General features: G+C 39.6%; 1 protein-coding gene and 1 pseudogene across 6 annotated transcripts in view; one reads left to right on the top strand and one right to left on the bottom strand.

Annotated features, from left to right (window-relative positions):
• Asxl2 (additional sex combs like 2, transcriptional regulator) overlaps positions 1 to 20,039 on the bottom strand; it is a 152,346-nt gene that overhangs the window by 97,418 nt on the left and 34,889 nt on the right. For 4 of the 6 annotated variants that reach the window (XM_004627442.3, XM_023710890.1, XM_023710891.1 and 1 more), the window contains exons 2-3: positions 10,697 to 10,779; positions 7,467 to 7,469 (exon numbers count right to left, since the gene is read on the bottom strand). In XM_004627442.3, the coding sequence (XP_004627499.1) occupies positions 7,467 to 7,469; positions 10,697 to 10,779 (86 nt within the window). Of the gene's footprint in view, positions 1 to 1,788; positions 1,792 to 3,855; positions 3,890 to 7,466; positions 7,470 to 10,696; positions 10,780 to 20,039 lie in introns of those variants that run through there. The other 2 variants (XM_023710893.1, XM_023710889.1) reach the window with 2 other exon arrangements.
• On the top strand, positions 12,713 to 14,170 carry LOC101580824 (annotated as a pseudogene).

Here is a 20,039-nt window from a genome sequence, read left to right as displayed (position 1 = left end):
TCAGTGGAATAAGTGCTTCCTTGGCAAGCGCAAGAGCCTGAGTTCAATCCCTGGTTCTGCCAAAAAAAAAAAGTACACAAAATAAAAATAAAGACATAAAAGACCTGAACATTTTTCTTTTTCCCAGTATTTAAATTTAGGATCTCATATATGCCAGGCAAGCATTCTACCAGTTACATGCCCAGACCTGAACATTATTAATCACTGACCTAAATGACATCTACAGAATACCACAAAACAGGAGGGAAAAAAAAAAAAAAAAAGAGAAAAGGTATATATTACTCTTCAAGCAAGCTTGAAATATTCATATACCAAATAGAAGAATCACTGAAATAAGGGGTTGGTGGTCTGCATCAGTGATAGGCACTTGCTTAGTATGTACAATGTTCTGGGTTCAAGACCCAGTATGAAAGGAAAGAAAAAAAAAATTCTTAAAATTGCTAAGTTTCTAGTGAGACTGACAAAGTATAAATCACCAATATGAGAGGAGAAGCAAAAGTGTTGCTACAGATGCTGAAGCATTAAATAATAAGAAAGACTGCACAAAAAAACTTTGCACTCCTTTATACCACAAACTAGAAGAAATGGACTAACTCCTTAGAAAGTTCAAATTATTAAAATTCAACCAAGATGAAACACTCTACACAGTCCTAGATCTGGTAAAGACTGAGAGGCAGAGGAAGGAGGATTTGAAATTCAAAAAAATAAAAAGATCTGGGGGTGTAGCTCAGTATTAAGGCGCTAGATTTAATCCCCAATGCTTCAGGCAAAGAAATGAGACAGACCAAGAAACAGAGAGAGATTGAAACTGATTTGTAATTAAAAGTCTCCTGAAAAAGAAATCTCCTGTCCCAGATGATAACAACTGAAAATGCTGCTAGTGTAATTAGAAAAGGGAGGGGCCGGGGAGATAGCTCAGTAGAATGAGCACTTACTTGCCTGGCAAGTACAAGGGCCTGAGTTCAATCCCCGGTTCCACACACACACAAAAAAGAAACAAACAAACAAACAAACAAAGAAAAAGGAAATAAACAAAAAGAATAGTGATAGAAAACTGTTAAATTATCTTTATTTGTAGATGATATTCTCCGTAGGAGACCCAAGAAAGTCCACCCAAAGACTTCTAGATTTAATAAGCAAATTTAGTACTACAGCTGGATATAAAGTCAACATTCAAAAATCAATACCCTTGGGCTGGGACGATAGCTCAGCCACTTAAGCGCCTGTCTGGCAAGCATGAGGTCCCGAGTATGATACTCTGTACTGAAAAAAAAAAAAAAATCAATAGCCTTCCTGTAATAGGAATACCAAACTCACTGAGAGAGATTAGAGAAACACCACCTTTTACAATAGCATCCAAAAAAACACTGAAATACCTAGGAACAATCTAATGAAGGAAGTAAAAGACCTCTACACTGAAAACTATAATACTCTGAAAAAGGAGATAGAACAGAGTATCAGAAAATAAAAAGATGGGGGCTGGCCAAATCACTCAGTGGATTAAAACGCCTGCTTAGGCAGTTGCAGGGGCCAGGAGTTCTAGCCCCCCAGCCCTGCCATGCCAGTCCCGCCCCTAGGGAATGCTGAGGCAACAATTGAAACTGGGCATGATGGCTCTCACCTGTAATCCCTGCGCTTGGGAGGCTGAACACAGGATAATCACTATTGAGTCTGATCTACGCAGAGACCCTGTAGACCCTGTCATAAAATAAAAAAAAAAAAAAAAAAAAGAAAGAAAGAAAGAAAGAAAGAAAGAAAGAAAGAAAGAAAGAAAGAAAGAAAGAAAACCTTCTCAGGTAGGAAAAACCAACATAGTGAAAATGGACATAGTCCCAAAATTGTTTTGCAGATTTAATGCAATCTCAATCAAAATTCCAACAGCATATCTCACAGAAATACAGACAACTCTAAAATTCATTTGGAACCGGAAGAAACCTAGAATAGTGAAGGCAATAAAGGCAAGGCAGGGGAGATAACAACCCCTGACTTAAAATTATATTATAAATCTTTGATAATAAAAACAGCATAGTACTGGCCAAAAAAAAAAAAAACAGACCCAAAGAGCAATAGAACAGATCCAAAGATGCAGAAACAACTCTAGACATACTCAACTACCTTATCTTTCACAAAGGTTCCAAACACATTCACTACAAGAAAGCATCTTTAATAAATTGTGCTGAAAAAAATCAGCTTTGCACATGCCTAAGAATAAAACTAGACCCATATCTTTCCCATGCACTAAGGTCAAAGTGGATCAAAGATCTAAATATTAAAATAGAAACATTAAATCTGCTGTAAGATATGACTAGGTAAAACTCTTGAAGACACTGGTATAGGCAAAAATTGTATGAATTAAAACCCCAAATGCAGCCTGATAGTTCAGTGGACTAAAGTGCCTACTTAGGCAGAGCGCTGCGACCAGGGTTTGATTCCCCGTGTGCTGTGCCGGCCCCACCCTTGGGGTGTGCTGAGATGGTGACTGAGACTGGGCATGGAGTCGCATGCCTGTAATCTTAGCACTTGGGAGGCTGAAAACAGGAGAATCATGTAGTGAGACCCTGTAGACCTTGTTCTAAATATAGAAGGGGAAAAAAAACCTGCATACTATCACAAAGTATCAACAACTAGGATCTCACTAAAATGCTTTTACACAGCAAGACATACCACCACCACAGAGTGGAGACAATTCACAATGTAGAAAAAAAGTTTGCCAGTTGTTCCTCAAAGGACTATTATCCATCCATCCATCCATCCATCCATCCATCCATCCATTCTTCCATCCTTCTATCCTTCCATCCTTCCTTCCTTCCTTTCCACCTTGCACTTCCCAAGCAGGTGTTTATGCCAATGAGCTATCTCCCTGGTCCCCTCCCAAATTTAAAGACCCAGTCCAAAAATTGGCATCTGAGATGAATACACACTTCTGAGATGAAATACAAACAGCAAATAAACGTGAAAATATATTCAAAATCACTTGTCATCTGAGAGATGAAAATTAAAACAACACTGAGATTCCATCTCACCCTGGAAAGAATGGGTATAATCAAGAATTCAACCAATAACAAATGCTGGAGGGGCTGTGAGGAAGAAGGAACCTTTCTACACTGTTAGTGGGAGTACAGACTGCTATGACCACTGTGGAAATCAGTGTAGAGATTCCTTGAAAAACGAGGATTAGAGGTTTCATTCAACCCAGCCATACCCTTACTGGGTACCTCCTAAAAGAATTAAAAACATCATACTACAGTAATATATGCACATCCACGTTTACAGTAGCACAGTTTGCAACAGTAAAGTCATGGAAACAATCCAAGTGCCCATCAACAAGTGAAAGGGCAAAGCAGATGTGGATTTTTATATGATGGAGTACTACTCTATCATAAAGAAGGACAAGCTCTCAAGACATTTCTAGGAAAATGGTTACACCTTGAGTCCACACTCTTAAGTGAAATAAGTCAGACATACATGTGTAAATAACACATTGTTTCTCTGGTGTAAGAAACTGAAATAGTAAATAAGGACCAAAATGTATAATAGGGATTATGAAATAGAAAATGTTTAAAAGTGGAGGGGAACAAGGGAGAGGAAAAAAAGGAAAAGCAAAAAAAGAAAAACATACAAACAAAGCTTTTGTAAATGGGAAGGAGTGGTTTAAGAGAGGGTAGAGGAATGGGGGAAAAAAACAAGTTATATCATATACAGGTAAAAAGTCTCTATGATGACTATGATCATTATGTACATCTAAAATGTACTAATAAAATCTGAATGGAAAAGAAAACAAAGCCCACTCAAGCTTTGAAGAACATCAATTTTACACAATATATTCCACAAAACAGAAAATGAGGGAACACTTACCTATTCATTTTATGAAGCCAATGTTATTTTGATACTAAAACCAGACAAGACAAAAATAAGAACACTACAAACTGATATAGAACATCCTGGACAGTTTATCAGCAAACTCAGTGTAACAACTCATAAAAAAAACTATGCATGCCATGTCGGCCCTGCCCCAGGGCACTGAGACAGCAGTTGAGGCTGGGTGTGGTGGTACACACCTGTAATCCCAGCACTTAGGAGCCTGAAAACAGGAGGATCACCACAAGTCTGATCTGTGTAGTGAGACCCTGTACACCCTGTACTAAATACAAAAAAAAAAAAAAAATCATATTGATTTTCTCAATTGACAGAACCCAACACCCATTCATAATAAAATCTCTCAGCTAACTTGTAATAGGCATTGTGGGTACAATTATATCCTTTGTCCCCCACAAAATACGTCCTAATTCCGACACCTGTGAAATGAATGTGACCTTGCTTGGAAGTAGTCTGTTTACAGATGGAATCACATTAAAATTAAGATTCAGGAGCTGGTGAGACAGCTCAGCAGACTAAAGTTCCCATTTAGGCAAGCTCAGGGACCATAGTTCAATCTCTAGCATGACATGCCATGCCACCCAGGGTAGGTGGATGAGCCCAGGTCATGGCTGAGCCGGCCAGAGTCCGGAAATAGTGCTGCATGCATAAATTCCAGCACTGGGAAGGCTGAAAGCAGGAGGATCACTATGAGTCTGAGCTGTGTAGTGAGACCCTACAACAACCAAATACATTAAAAAATAAATAAAAATAAATAAATAAATAAAAATTAAGGGTCAGACTGAATTCAGGTAACTGATCTGGTGAGATTAGAGTCCTTGCAGGAAAGATGATGGAAATGTAGACATAAACTCAGAAGTAAAATGCCATGTAAAGATTGGAATGATGGGGCTGGAGAGATAGCTCAGTAGAATAAGTGCTTGCCTGGCAAGTGCAAGGGCCTGAGTTCAATCCCCGGTTCAAAAAAAAAAAAAAAAAAGATTGGAATGATGCATTCACAAGCTAAGAGCTCCAAGTCCTGGTACCACACACCATGGCAGTCCTGCTGGGGAGGCTAATACATGAGGCCTTTCATCGAATAAATGAACTAATAAAAATTTTTTTAAAAAGTTCAGTCTTTAGGGATAACTGTCACATTATTGTTGAAATTTAACAGTCAGACTGTATTTCAGCCATACAAGTTGAAAAAATAGGGTCAGCAAGATAGCTCAACAGACTAAGTGCCTGGGACCCAGGTTTGATCCCCAGCACCACATGCCGCGTTGTCCCCATCCCCGGGGCATGCTGAGTCAGCCTTTGAGATGGGGCATGGTGGCACACATCAGTAGTCCTAGGACTGGGGAAGCTGAAAACAGGAGGATGACTATAAGTCTGAGCTGCATAGTGAGACCCTGTACCAAATACCTGTCTGTCTGTCTGTCTGTCTGTCTATCGATATATGCTGAAAAGATAGTGAAATGTTGCTCAATAAATTTTCACTTTTTAAAATAAACAAATTGGGCTGGTGAGATGGCTCAGTGGTCTAAAGCACCTACTTAGAACAAGCTTGGCCAAAGCAGAGGGACCATGGTTCAATCCCCCAGCACCACATGCCAGCCAGCCCCGCCCCCTGGTGGGCTGAGCTGGCCACACACACACACACACAAATAAATAAATGTTTAAAAATAAATAAATAAATAAATAAAAAATAAATAAATAAAATAAACAAATTCTTTTATATACTATGATTTTCTAAAATGACCAGTATTAAATAATTCAAGAATTAACTTTATTTCCAAATTACAAATATCAGTTTGAGCATCTTATATCTTCATTATGAACTGCTCTCTTACTTTAGGTTATTTTAAGAAAATTCCAGAGAGGCTGGGGATTTGGCTCAGTGGTAGAATGCTTGCTTAGCAAGTTGGAAGCCCTAGGTTCAGTCCTCGGCACCAAAAAGAAAACAAAACAAATCAAAAAAGAAAATTCTAGAATGCTTCTATTTATTCACTTCAACCAAATACAGCAGAATCAGTTCTTAAATTCTCCAGGCCTAACACATGCCCCTTTTTACCTTAAACACCAAAACTCATATTTTCTTTCTTTCATATGACTCCTACGAAAAGAGCCAGAGGATGAGGCTGGGGGGAGGGAGAGGAGTGCTCCAAAAGGAAACTGAAAACTGTATTTAAAAGGGATGAGCCGGGGAGATGGCTCAGTAGGATAAGCGCTTGACTGGCAAACGCAAGGATCTGAGTTCAATCCCCAGTTCCACAAAATAAAAATAAAAATAAAAGGGATGAGTATCAAGGTATAAAAAGAATATAACTAGATACACAATCACAGATTATTGTGATAGGAGAAACCAAGGGCCTTTTTCACCCTCTATTTCTCAAATGTTGCTTTGCTTTAAAGTCTGAAACACATTTGATTTGTTTTAATATTTTCATCAATAAGGATACATGTTTCTCATTAACTGACTCAGAAATTCATACTTTGGATAAATCATTTTAAATCCTATTACCTAACTTCTTAAACAGTCTAGTTTTGATCTTTCTCAGCCAGGAATCAACCACTTCCTCTGATTGGTTGATTTTGGTAAAACCTACACAGCATAAAAACTACCTTTTGAGTGCACAATTCAATGGCATCAAGTACATCCACAATGTTATACAACCATTATTACCATTAATTTCCAGAGTTTTTTATCATCTTTTTTTTGGTGGTACCGGAGATTGAACTCAGGACCTTGCACTTGCCAAGCAGGCGCTTTTTCTACTGAGCTATCCTGTCCAGCTCTTATCATCTCAAATATAAACTCTGCACCCATTAAAGATAACTCCCTATGCCAGTACCTAGGATGTACTTTTTATCTCTATAAACTGACTTATTTTCGTGTAAATGGGTATTTGTCTTCTTGGGTCTGGCTTATCTCAGTGTGATGTTTTGAAAGTTTATGTATAATTTTAAGTTTATCTTTTTATTTTTATTTTTTCCCATAATTTTATTGATATGGATGTTATACTGTAATAATAATCTCATTTCTATTAAAGAGAATTTAAAAACCAATAAAAACAATATAGAATTTCAAAACAAAATTATAAAAGAGGGCCAGGGAGATCCTTGGTACCCCCCAAAAAAAGATAGAAAATTAACAATGGTTATTATCATTCCACAACAGTATATTGTGTACCCATGTTTATAGGAGTAATAGCTAAATCTTGAAAACAACTCAAATACCCAATAATCTCATTTCTTCCTTAAGGCTAAATGGTATACATTATATGTAGATGGCAAATTTTGTTTATCCTTTCTTCTGCTGGTGAACATCTGGGTTGTTTTCTTCTTAATATATATTAAAATAAAATATCAAACATCAATCAAAATTAAGAGATTCTTCAAAATATGAGTAGAGGGGAACATACAAGGGGAGAAGAGTTATAAGACATGTACTAAGGTCTAAAGAATGCAAACAAAATGCAGCAGTAGCACACTTTCAGTAAGCACAGTATGTTTCACTCTGTAATTGTTCTAAAAAACTTAAAAATTATTAAAACTACCATTTGACCCACCACCTCAGAGAATAAGAAATAACTATATTTGGCTATGACCTTCTAACTGCTGGTGCTTCATATATGCATTAGCAAGTTAAGTTTTTTATTCCTGTTATGCACCACACAGAAAGAACAGATCTATCTCATGGAACTAGCTTAGTATAAGGTATAAACAAGATGCATGATTTATTTTTTAAATCACAGAAGAGTATCATTTTAGGCCCTGGTACAATGAAGAAAAGAATACTGTAATAAACTAAAATAGGATCTATGTGATATACATTGCGAAGTTAGTAAAAAATCTCTGAAAAAGAAATATTCAACCTGTAACCTGAAAGTTAAAACTGTCAAAATAACTAAATGAAAGTTAAGAGTAAGAAGATGGCAAAATGGTAAACATCAGAGAAAGAGCCTCTCTGAGAGCTGCCATCCAGACACTGGAATATAGTAACTTGAAAGAGGAGGAAGTAGTCTCCTAGACCCAGGAAAGATCTGATGTGAGAATTGAAGCCCACAGGGACAGCCAAGAGAGAAATTTCAATGAATAAGGTGGCAGCTGTCAGAGCCTTCTCCCTGAATCAGGACTTAGTACATGAGGGGAGTGGTTCAAACTTGTGGACACATAGTGAATGCTGGCAACACCACAAAACCCCACAGAGAGATGCCGTGGTAGAAGGGAACAGTGGGTGTGGAGGACTACACTAGTTGGGGCTGAGGGCTCAGTAGTATACAGGAGAGGGCGACTGGCTGAAAGCCATCTTTGAGAGGGGCCAGCTGAGCTCAGAACTCAGAACAACTCCTGGATCCATCTAGCAGATCCCAGCTGAGTTCAAGCCCACAGAAGGTGCACTGATGGCTATAGCTGCATGGGTGTAGTCCCAGCCTCACAGACCAAAACCAGCCTGAACTTCAAGAGAAATAAAGGTGCAGGCTCACTAAGATTATCTGCTACCCCACCATAAAGCTACTGCTGTGGGGCTGGTGAGATGGCTCAGTGGTCTAAAGCACCTACTAAGAACAAGTTTAGCAAAGCACAGGGACCGCTGTTCAATCCCCCAGCACCACATGCCAGCCAGCCGCGCCCCCTGGTGGGCTGAGCTGACCACACACCCACACCCACACCCACACCCACACACACACACAATAAATAAATAAAAGTATTTAAAAAATAAAAAAAAATAAAGCTACTGCTGGCCTGCTGGGATAAATCAACAGAGACTTGGACTCTGTCTCCACACACTGTCTACCACTGACTACAGAGACAAACCCGAAAGTGGACATTTTTTATCTTTCTTGGTTTTTTTTTCCCCCTCCCTTCATTGTTTGATTTTGTTTGATGATTGTAAATATGGCTTCTAGTTTCTTTGTGGTTGTTGATCTGTTATTTCTTCCTTCTCTCCATCCCTACTGTCTTCTTCACCAGTTTCCGTGATCTTCCTTTGATCTCTATCCTTGCTTCTAATCTCTTCCTCTTTAAAAATCATTTGTTTACTATGAATGTCCATTTTGTATCTGTGTATTCAAAGTGGTTGGGATAGATATATAGTTGCATTCTCTTAATGAATAGAATGATTTTTTCTAATGGTGTTTGTAAGTAGGATCACAAGTCTGCATCTTGTACAGCAATTAACCACTAAGAAGAATATATGCAGTGTATTATTTGTTGAAACTGTACTTTCGATTTGATTTGAAACTGTCTCATTGCTATATGTTTATCAATAAAACTTTGAAAATAAAAAAAAATCATTTGTTTGTTTGTTTGTTTATCTGGTACAGGGTCTTCCTATGCAGCTCAGCTAGGACTAGTAGTAACCCTCCTGTCTCAGCCTCCCCAGCATTGGGATTACGGGCATGCGTCACCACGCCCCAGTTTCAGTAACCCGCATGAGGTACTGGGCATGGAACCCAGGTCCTTGTTCTTGCCAGGCAGGCACTTAGACCAGTGAGATATCTTCTCAGGCCCTCTTCTTCTTCTATTTGTCTATCTTTTCCCTAACACCTTTTAAATTTCTCCCAACGGTAAAATTGGCATATTTTTTTTAAATATTTATTTATTTATTTATTTATTTATTTATTTAGTGTGTGTGGCCAGCTCAGCCCACCAGGGGGCGGGGCTGGCTGGCATGTGGTGCTGGGGGATTGAACCGTGGTCCCTGTGCTTTGCTTAGCTTAGCTTGTTCTAAGTAGATGCTTTAGACCACTGAGTCATCTCACCAGCCCCAAAAATTGGCATATTGAAGGCTTATTTACAGCATACAATTTTCTGGTTTTAGATTTGTCATATAACTATGAATATAGTTCATTCAGTTGAAGGTGGCAAATTAAACAAAAACTGAAGAGCTAGGAACTTAAGACTAAAACCCCAAAAACCAGCTATACCTGGAAAACACCTCTAAAAGAGGCCTTCCTTCCCCTGTCCAGTATTACCCACAGGAGCAGTTTCAAAGCACCACAACCTTTCTATGTTAATGAAAATCTAATATAAACTGCCAAATCTCTGCCTTAAATACAAAGCAGAATTAACATTTCTTGGTGAATTAATTTAATTCACCATTAATTTCAACATTTCTTGGTGACACATCATCTTGATTATGAACAGTGACTTTTATGTGCTGTTATAACGTATCTTGGGAATTAAAGTGCCTTGATTTCTGATCATGTATTAACTGACCCCCGTGAATTACATTTGGACATAATAAAACTCATTTTTATTGAGACAGAGTCTCTCCACATTGCCCAGCATGGTCTCAAATTCATGGGCTGAACTGATCTACCTGCTTCAGCTTCCTCAAGTAGGTGGAACTATAGGCATGTGTACCTTGCTAAGACTTCTATTTGATAATCATACTACTTTATCTTTTCATTCTTCTTGGCAAATATAGTATTATTTCTTTCTAAACTGTCTAACTCTAGCATCTCCCCTAGACAATAATAACTTTACATGCTAATGACCAAAAAGCATGTAAGTAAATGCTTCTTGTTCATTAACATAATAATTACAAGGTTATAGATGGCTCTAGGCTTTTCTATGAATTAAAAAGTGCATGGGCTTAAAGATAGCCATTTTCTTTTAAGAGACTTTTAAACCTTTTTTATCTTGGACCTGTGCTGTGACTTTAAAACTGTGAGGGAGAGGGATCTCCAGCCATCTGATGTCTGAATAAATCAGAACTTAACAAAAACTATTACTAAATAACCAAACTTTATAACTAAAGGATATCACTATATACTACCAAATACTCTATTCAAGTATTATAATTATTACTAATAATATTTTTAAAACTCACCTGATTTCTTTTAGTCCTTCTCTCTGGATAACTTGAAGAATTTCTTTATGACTCATGGGTGTATTAGGGTATTTTTCTAAGACCTGAGAAACAAGTATACGATAATAAATTATTTCTTAGGTTCTTATATAAGTAATTATATCTTTTCTTATAACTGTCTTAATAATTACATCCCAAACAATTTCCATCTGAGATCTTCTCTCTCAATTACAGTGAGTGAAATTCTAAAGCAGAAATGGATCAAAAAGCTAAAATTAGTAATTAAAACATAAACCATTAATATGAAGTTGTTTGCTGTCTCTGCCTCTGCCACATGATATCCTTACCTCTATTTATCATAAACACCTTAAGATTATCCATGTTTACACTTCCAGAAAAACCTACCACTACATGGATGTCCAATTAATTCTTAACCAAAACAAATGACCGCTATATCTATAATAAAATTAAATGAATGTGTGTTCTGGTTCTAATAAAGACAGAAAAAGCACAATCCAACCTGTTTCAACAGAACACATGAAGCAGTCATTTGAAAATGGTAGTAGGTGGCTTGGGGAGGAAACCACAAGTACCACATGTATGATGGTGAATTTCCTGGTTTTGTTTCCTCTGGTAGCTCTTGGAATGAATTGAGCAGCCCTACACCCAGAATAGAACACTAAATACAGACAGAAAGTATCCTAAGACAAGTCTCTCTCTCTCTCTTTTTTTTTTTTTTTTTTGGTCTGAGGCACATAACCTCTTTAGCATCACATAGAGGGAGGGGAAATCCTATGAAGGTTTTGTTTTCCCCACTTTCTCTGCCCCGATCCCAAGCAATCTCACAGCAGGAATTGTAGTGGCATTATTACCAGTTATGGCAGAGCAGAGACCTAAAACTCCAAGAAAAGGAAATTGCTTTCTGGTCTCATGAGTGTAAAGGGAATCTCCACGATTCGCCCTGCCCCCCGGAACCGGGGATTGAACTCAGGCCCTTGCGTTTGCCAGGGAAGCACTTATTCTACTGAGCCATCTCCCTTGCCTCCATGATTTATCCTTTATTTTTCTGTCGTCCTACTGCATGACTTCAAAGGTAAACACAATCACAAAAGTATGCAGCAAGCTGGGAGAGGTAGTACACTCCTAGATAATCATGAGGCTGAAAACTGGCACATTCTAGGCCAGTCTGGGAAACTTAGTGAGACTTAGGGGGTTGGGGATATGGCCCAGTGTTGGGCACCCATGTTTAATTTCTAGTATCACCTAAAAGGAGGGGCTGAGAAGGGAGCCAATGGTAGTATTGGTGGTGTGTGGCAAGCCAGAGAAATAAAAAAGTCCAGTTTTCCAACCAGATCACAAAGTTTTCCTTAAATTTGCTTTTATCTAAGTTTTTCTTTGTAACTTGGCTAGAAAACTCCCTAGGAGCCAAAAACTATCAGGGAACTTGCAAAGAGAAAAGAGCTCAATAAGGTGATGGCATGAAGTTTAATAAAAAAAATCCTAGGGTTAGCCCAATGCTATACATCTGGGGAATCCAACCTGACATTGACAGGTAGATCCATATAAACATTTCTTGTTTAAAGACCAAGTTACACTCCGTGCGCACCCAGCCTGAACCAGCCGGTGCCTAGTAGATTGCAACCATGAAGTTCAACTCGTTCATGACCTCAGATAGCAGCAAAAATCACAAATGTCACTTCAATGCTCCCTCGCACAGGCGTCAGAAGATCATGTCTTCCCCTCTTTCCAAGGAGCTGTGGCAGAAATACAAGGTCCACTCCATGCCCATTCACAAGAATAATGAGGTCCAGGTAATTCACTGACAAAGGTCAGTGAATCGGCAATGTAGTTCAGGTGTACAGAAATACATGTCACGTACATCGAGCAGGACAACATGAGAAACCCAATGGCACGATTGTACATGTGGGCATTCACCTCAGCAAGGTGGTTATCACCAGGCTAAAATTGGACAAAGACACAAAAAAAGATTCTTGACACAAAGCCAAGTCTTGGACAAGTTGGAAAAGAGAAAGGCAGATGGGGACTCCCAGCCTGTTGGGTGGGTCTCTGTTGCTCTCTGCTGCGTCAGGGCCCCCAAGGAAGCGCACGGCTAGAGAGGCCGGGGTTGCGAAGAGCAAGCAGCGTGTCCTGGATGAGGAAGAGTATATTGAGGGCCTCCAGACCGTCATCCAGAGGGATTTCTTTCCTTATGTAGAGAAGCTATAGGCTCAGAAAGAGTATCTAGAGGCTGAGGAGAATGGACACTTGGAACGGATGTGCCAGATCGCCATCAAATTTGGCTCTGCCCTGGGCAAGATGTCCACAGAACCTCCGCCACCTTATGTGACTCCAGCCACATTTGAAACTCCTGAGGTACACACAGGCACTGCAGCAGTTGGCAACAAGCCCCGGTCCAGGGCCAGAGGCCTGGCGGATGGAGAGGCTGGAGAGGAGGAGGAGAAAGAGCCACTGCCCAGCTTGGATGTCTTCCTGAGCTGCTACACAAGCGAGGACAATGCCTCCTTCCAGGAGATCATGGAGGTGGCCAAGGAGAAAAGCTGGGCCCGTCACGCCTGGCTTTACCAGGCTGAAGAGAAGAGGCAGAAAGATAATCTTGAACTACCATCAGCAGAGCACCAGGCCATTGAGAACAGCCAGGCCGGCGTGGAGACCTGGAAGTACAAGGCCAAGAACTCCCTCATATACTATCCAGAGGGTGTCCCTGATGAAGAGCAGCTGTTTAAGAAAGCCTGGCAAGTGGTGCATAAGAACACTCACTTCCTTAGGGATCCCTTCAGTCAGGCAAGCAGCAGCCCTCAATGCCCAGCACAAACAGGGCAAAGTGGGCCCTGACGGCAAGGAGCTCATTCCCCAGGATTCCCCTCGAGTGGCTGGATTTGGATTTGTTGCCACCCCTTCTCCTGCCCCTGGTGTGAATGAATCCCCACTGATGACCTGGGGGGAGGTAGAGAACACACCACTGAGAGTTGAAGGGTCAGACACCCCCTATGTGGACAGGACTCCTGGGCCAGCCTTCAAGATCTTGGAGCCTGGCTGCAGAGAGCGGCTGGGCCTGAAGATGGCCAATGAGGCAGCTGCCAAGAACCAGGCCAAGAAGCAGGAAGCCTTGCAGAGAGCGACAGAGAACCTGGCCAGCCTCACACCTAAGATCTCAGTCCAGTCATGTCCCCAGCCCTGCAGCGGCTTGTGAGCAGGCCAGCCAGCAAGTACACAGATCATGCCTTACGGGGCAGCTACACACCGTCCCCAGCACACTCGACTCACCTCAAGACTCCAGCTGGTGGACCTCAGACTCCCACAAGCACACCAGCTCCTGGTTCTGCCCCACGCACACCCCTCACATAAGACCCAGCCTCCATCACGGACAACTTGCTGCAACTCCCTGCCCGACACAAAGCCTCGGACTTCTTTTAAGCCGACCCAGGCTTGGCCCACAGATGCGTCATGGAGCCTGAAGTATAGAGGGCTGCAGCCTCTGGGACCCACAGATGATAGGTGCTGTGGGGTAGCCGGGCTGACACAGGACACACACCCACTCTCCTTGGGGAACAGCACCCATGCTGTCTCCTGAGGCCTTGCTGGAACTTTTCTATTTAATCCCTGCCTGAACTGTTATTAAAGAATACCTGATACAGTCAAAAAAAAAAAAAAAAAGGAAAAGAGAAAGGCAAATACAAGGAAGAGCTCACTGAGAAAATGCAAGAGTGAATATAACCTGTCATGCAGTCTTGTTTTACCTGGAGATGTCTAGCCTACCCTGTGTTTCTCTGGAACTTTACAAGATGTCTCTGGAATCTCACTGCCTCCTTGTTTTGTTGTTGATATCTGGCTCTGTAAATCTATTTTTCCAATTTTTGATTAATAATTTTACAAATAAAAAAGGAGCATTTTCCAACTCCAAAAAGCGAATAAAAAAATAAAAATAAAGACCAAGTTGCAGTCCTGTGACTGGGTTGTAAACTGGACTAGTCACTAAGAAACTGACTTCAAAGCTAAACATACAGGAATTGCATATAGTATGTACAATATGCAGGAGAAACGGTCAAAGAAAACTCCAACATCTGCTTTTATTTATGTAACTCTTACATGTTGTTTATTTATTTATTTTTGGTAACAGGGATTGAACTCAGGACCTTGTGCTTACCAGACAAGCACTTAAGCCACTGAGCCATCTCCCTGACCTTCTTTCATGTAATTTATAATAGAACATAAAACTGTAATACTAAAAAAAAAAAAAAACCTGTAATACTGTACTGTACAGTGCAATCAGGAAAAATTAGATTTGTATAAACACAGTACTGTCCTTTTTTTTTTACAGTATAGTATTATAGAAAACACACACACACACACACACACACACACACACACACATTCACATCCAGAATTGCCAGGTGTGATGGGAAGCAGAGGTAGAGGATTGCTAAAAGTTTGAGGCCAGTCTAGGCTACATAATGAGTTCAACAGCAGCCCACATACTGAAACCCTATCTCCAAGAGAGGAAAAAAAGAAAAGAAAAAGAGGCCCACAACTGTATGTATGTATGTGTGTATGTATGTAAGTATGCATGTATTTTGGGGTACCAGGGATTGAACTCGGGCTCCTGCACTTGCCAGTCAGGCACTCACAATTGTATTTAAAAAAAAAAAAAAATTCAAGCTAGCATTTTTAGTCACAGAAACATTCAAAGTTCTCATCAGGGTCATCAACATAGTTATGATCAGGAGATGTAGAAGGCTCAATTAAGGAAATGATGAAGGAATGGAAGAATTAGTAGTAGAGGTCCTGGCCTTTAAGAAGTATCTTATTAGTGTGGTCTAGTCTGCCATTTTCTTTTTCACTTCAGGAACTTCATATTGCAAAAGTTCACTCATTTACCATTCCACTTTCATGAACCTTTCAACATTTAGATCCATATAGACTAGTTCCAGATGGGCATGGCAGCACATACCCGTAATCACAGCACTTGGGAGACTGAAGCAGAAACACCACTGCAAGTGCAAGTTCAAGGTGTCAGCCTGAGCCACACAGTGAATACAAGACCAACCTATACTACACTGCAAGACCTTGTCTCCAAAAAATCATGGCCTCTAGTGATAACATGACTGCATTCACTTTTGAGAACATACTCATTAGTCCCTCTGCAGTAAACTTCTTTGGTACAGTACTTAATTCTTTTCTCTTCTTCGTCTTCCTCTACCACTAAGTGTTGCTGTGTTTCCAAATCTACTAAATCTTCTATACTTACCTCTCCCTCAGAATATTCCACTAATTCTTAAATATCTTGCATTTCAGCCTCAAACATGTTAACAAGTTCCACAGTTGTTTCCTTTGTGAGACTAACACATTTATTCTTTGTCAAACGCTTCTGAATTATGTATAACTTGATCCTAATTCCAAACCATTGCTAAAAAATAGGTTGTTAAACAAGCAATATCTGCATCTAATTCCCATATAACCAGTAGGTGGTACAAAGAGGGACACACTGAAATAGCTCTGCCAAAGCTACAGAAACTAGTCAACTTCCCCCCGCCTTTTTTTGTCTTTTTGAGACAGGGTTTCACTATGCAGTTTAGGCTGACCTTCAACTCATTTTATAACACAGCCTGGCCTCAAACTCAGAGATCCTCCTGCTTCAGCCTCCTGAGTACTAGGATTACAAGTATGCACCACCACACCTGGCCAGACAATGCAATTTTAATGCCCAGAAGATGGGTAGAAACTTGTGAATTGAACCTAACAAGATCAGTACCTCATTTTTAAAGGTCTATCAGGTGGGTACAGTGGCATACACCTATAATCCCAGCTCTCTGGGTGACTGAGAGGGGTGAATCACAAGTTTTAGCCCAGCCTGGGCAACCTAATAATTTAGGAAAATCCTATTTCAAAATCAACAGTAGAATGTAGCTCAGTGTAAAGACCAAGGTTTAATCCCTAGCACTACAAAAAACTCTCACCCCACTCCAAAAGTTCATTTCTCTGTAGGATTTAAAGAAAAAATAGTACCGTAATATAGCGTCAAAATACTTAATATACACTTGAAAATATACAAAATATCTAATATACAAATGAAAATCATTCAACACACACAACCAAGCAAAAACAAGTTATACATGACAAACCTGACATGATACAAGTGTTAGAATTATCATACAAATGTCACTAGTGCTACTATGCTTCAAGAACTCAGGGTGTCCAGATACAGGCCCCAGTTTAGTATGCTAAAGCTAGAGGATTGCTTAAAGCCCAGTAGTTTAAAACCAACCAGGGGAGCATATTAAAACTCCACCTCAAATACACAAACAAAACAGAGGTCAGAATGAATATTCTTGAAATCAATAGCACTCTCAGTGAAGAGATACACATATATGTTTTATTTATATACAAATTTGTTTATAAACAAACACAATTTTAGAACTCAAAATTTAGTACAATAACTGAAATTTTAAGTGATTTACTGGAAGAATTCAATATCAGAATAGAGACAAAAGACAGTAAAATTGAAAAGATAGCAAGCAACAGAAAAATTGTGAACAGATTCAAAGGGATAATTTAAAGTTCTATGGGTCAGAGAGAGAGCTCAGTAGAATAAGTCCTGAGTTCAATCCACAGTACCGCAAATAAATAAATAAATAAATAAAGTTCTAACATTCATGTCATGAGTCACACAGGGAGAAAAGAAACAATGTAGTACAGAAAAACAACTGAAGGAATAGCACCAAACTCCCCAAATTTGGTAATGAACACAATTTCGGGGGGTGGGGGGGAATCAAGACTAAATTCCATTCAAGGCAAAGTCAAAGAAATCTATACCCAGAAAATAAATCTATACCAGAAAACTTCTGAAAACTAAAAATAGGAAAAATTAAGGCCCTCCTACCAAAAAAACTTTCATCAACCAGGGAAAAATAATTTATTACAATTAGAAGAGCAATGACTCAAATGACTGTGGATTTCTCATCAGAAGCCATGGAGAGAAAAGCAAAACAATTTTTAAAGTGTGAAAAGAAAAGAATCATTGGTCCAAACTTCTGTAAAATCACCATTCAGGAATAAAGGAGAGGGGCTGGGGAGATGGTTCAGTAGAATAAGCACTTGCCTGGCAAGCGGAAGGGCCTGAGTTCAATCCCTGGTTCCACCAAAAAAAAAAAAAAAAAAGGAATAAAGGAGAAAGCAAGGATGTCCTCACATGAAAGACACTATCCGGGCATGGTGACCCACACCTGTAATCCCAGCCCTCAGTTGAGTCAGGAGGATCACTGTAAGTTTGAGACCAGCCGGGGGGCTACAAAAGTGAGCACAAGGCCATCTTGAACTGCACGGTGAGACCCTGTCTCAAATAAAAAATAAAAATAAAAAGACACTATCAAACTTGCCTTAAATTGACAATCTCTTATCCCAGAGTAAGTATTCTCCATCTATGTTTACCTTCAAAAATTAGCTTCTTGAGACATTATTGTCATGAATATTTAACCATTATTTTTTATCACTTTTACTTTCTTGGGCTCTTTTGAGGAATGAAACTTAGCGCTTTGTGCCAACTAGGCAAGTGCTCAACCTGAGTCAAACCCCAGACCCTGTCATTGTTCTTTTCTAAAAGATGAACCTAAGGCTATAAGTTCTCCCGTGTGTAGCAAGTATTAAGATGTACTATTGGTGTCAACATTTAGCTCCAAATGTTTTGGAGATGACATTGTGACTTCTTCCTTCAAATATAAAATATCTGGCAGTAAAAAGTAAATAAAAAAAAAAAAAGTAAATCAATAAAATAAAATATTTGGCAGTGAATTGCTTAATATCCAAAATTAAGATTTTCCATTTTTCTGTTTATTTTTATTAATGTGCTTGGAACACATAATTACCACTTTTTATGGGTAGCTGATACACATACAAGATGCATACTAATTATTTTTATGTGCCCCTTTCCCTTGCCCCCCTCCCACTCCATCTCTCCCTGCCCTTTCCATTTACAAAAGATCTAATTCCCTGTTTTTCCTATCATTATCTCCCCTTGTGTAAGCTAGGACAAGGTGGGATAAACAGCCAATGCTCTGCGCTGTCGGCTGGGATGGAGTCATAGTGGCTATGACTTCCTGGGGCTTGAAAGACTGCACACCAGATTGGAAGCACTGATCCCAAAACAACAGATACTATCTTAACTGTGATAAAGATTACTCTTCCTGCGTATCCTCCTCTTCACATATTGCAATGGTGATTTCTGGCCTCCTACCTAGCCCAGCTCACAGCACTCACCTATTCCCTGTCATTCTCATTCTCACAGTCACTCATCATCAAGTTACTCCTTTCTTCATGAATGAGTAAAACCAGTCTGGCATGGTAGCACATGCCTGTAATCCCAGGCAGAGGCAAGAATATCATTTTAAATTCAAGACCAGCCTGGGCTACAAAGTGAGTTCAAGGCCAGCCCGAACTGTACAGGGAGATCCTGTCTCAAAAAGGCCAAAAACAGAAGAATTAGGTGAGATTTATTTTTGCCTCTGTTGCCAAGGATCAAACCCAAGGCTTCCAGCTTGCTAGGGAAGCACTCTACCACAGAGCTAAATGCTTAGCCTCCATCCCACCCAAAAAAGAAAAGAAACCAATTAATAAAACCCAGGTTCAGCCATGGATTGAGGCCTTTGTTCCAGATAGCCATCATCATGGCTGGACTTAGAACCCTTGGCTTCCCATAACTACAAGTATGTCTTTATTCTTGCCATAGGTTGCATTGAAAGTAGTGGACTGAAAATTAACTTACTAGAATTCCAGTAACTTTTCCATGGGATTATAAATATAAACTTCCTGGGCCATGAAGAAGGCTGGGAAGAGCTCTCTCTAGCCCCATTCCCAACCAACCTTCTGGATTTGTCAGCATTTTTACTATTATGAACCTCGATGTAATTTTCTGCGGGACTTCCTGAACTTTCTTGGCCATCAGGTTTGCAAAATTTCTTCTGTCCCATTTTCTTTCTTCCCTCCTTAAAATCCAATTAATTACTAAATGCTTTTGTTTTTACAATGTCCCACAGGACACTTTTTTTTTTTTTTTGCGGAACCGGGGATTGAACTCAGGCCCTTGTGTTTGCCAGGGAAGCGCTTATTCTACTGAGCCGTCTCCCCGGCCCCCCACAGGACACTTCTATGCTGTCATTTTTTCCCATCCTTCTGCTTCACTATTGATACTGTCTTCTGACTTTTATTAAACTAAAGAAACAATTACTAAAACTAGAATATTTTAAGCCTAACCACTGAGATTTTAAATTTCAATTCATTTGGTCTAAAACTTCCATTCCATTAGTTTATAGTTTCTTTTTTTTTTTTTAATTTTATTTATTTATTTGGGGGG

Source organism: Octodon degus, unplaced genomic scaffold, assembly GCF_000260255.1.
Source record: "Octodon degus isolate 3935 unplaced genomic scaffold, OctDeg1.0 scaffold00019, whole genome shotgun sequence".
Taxonomy (NCBI): Eukaryota; Metazoa; Chordata; class Mammalia; order Rodentia; family Octodontidae; genus Octodon; species Octodon degus.
This window is presented reverse-complemented; position numbering and strand designations above follow the sequence as displayed.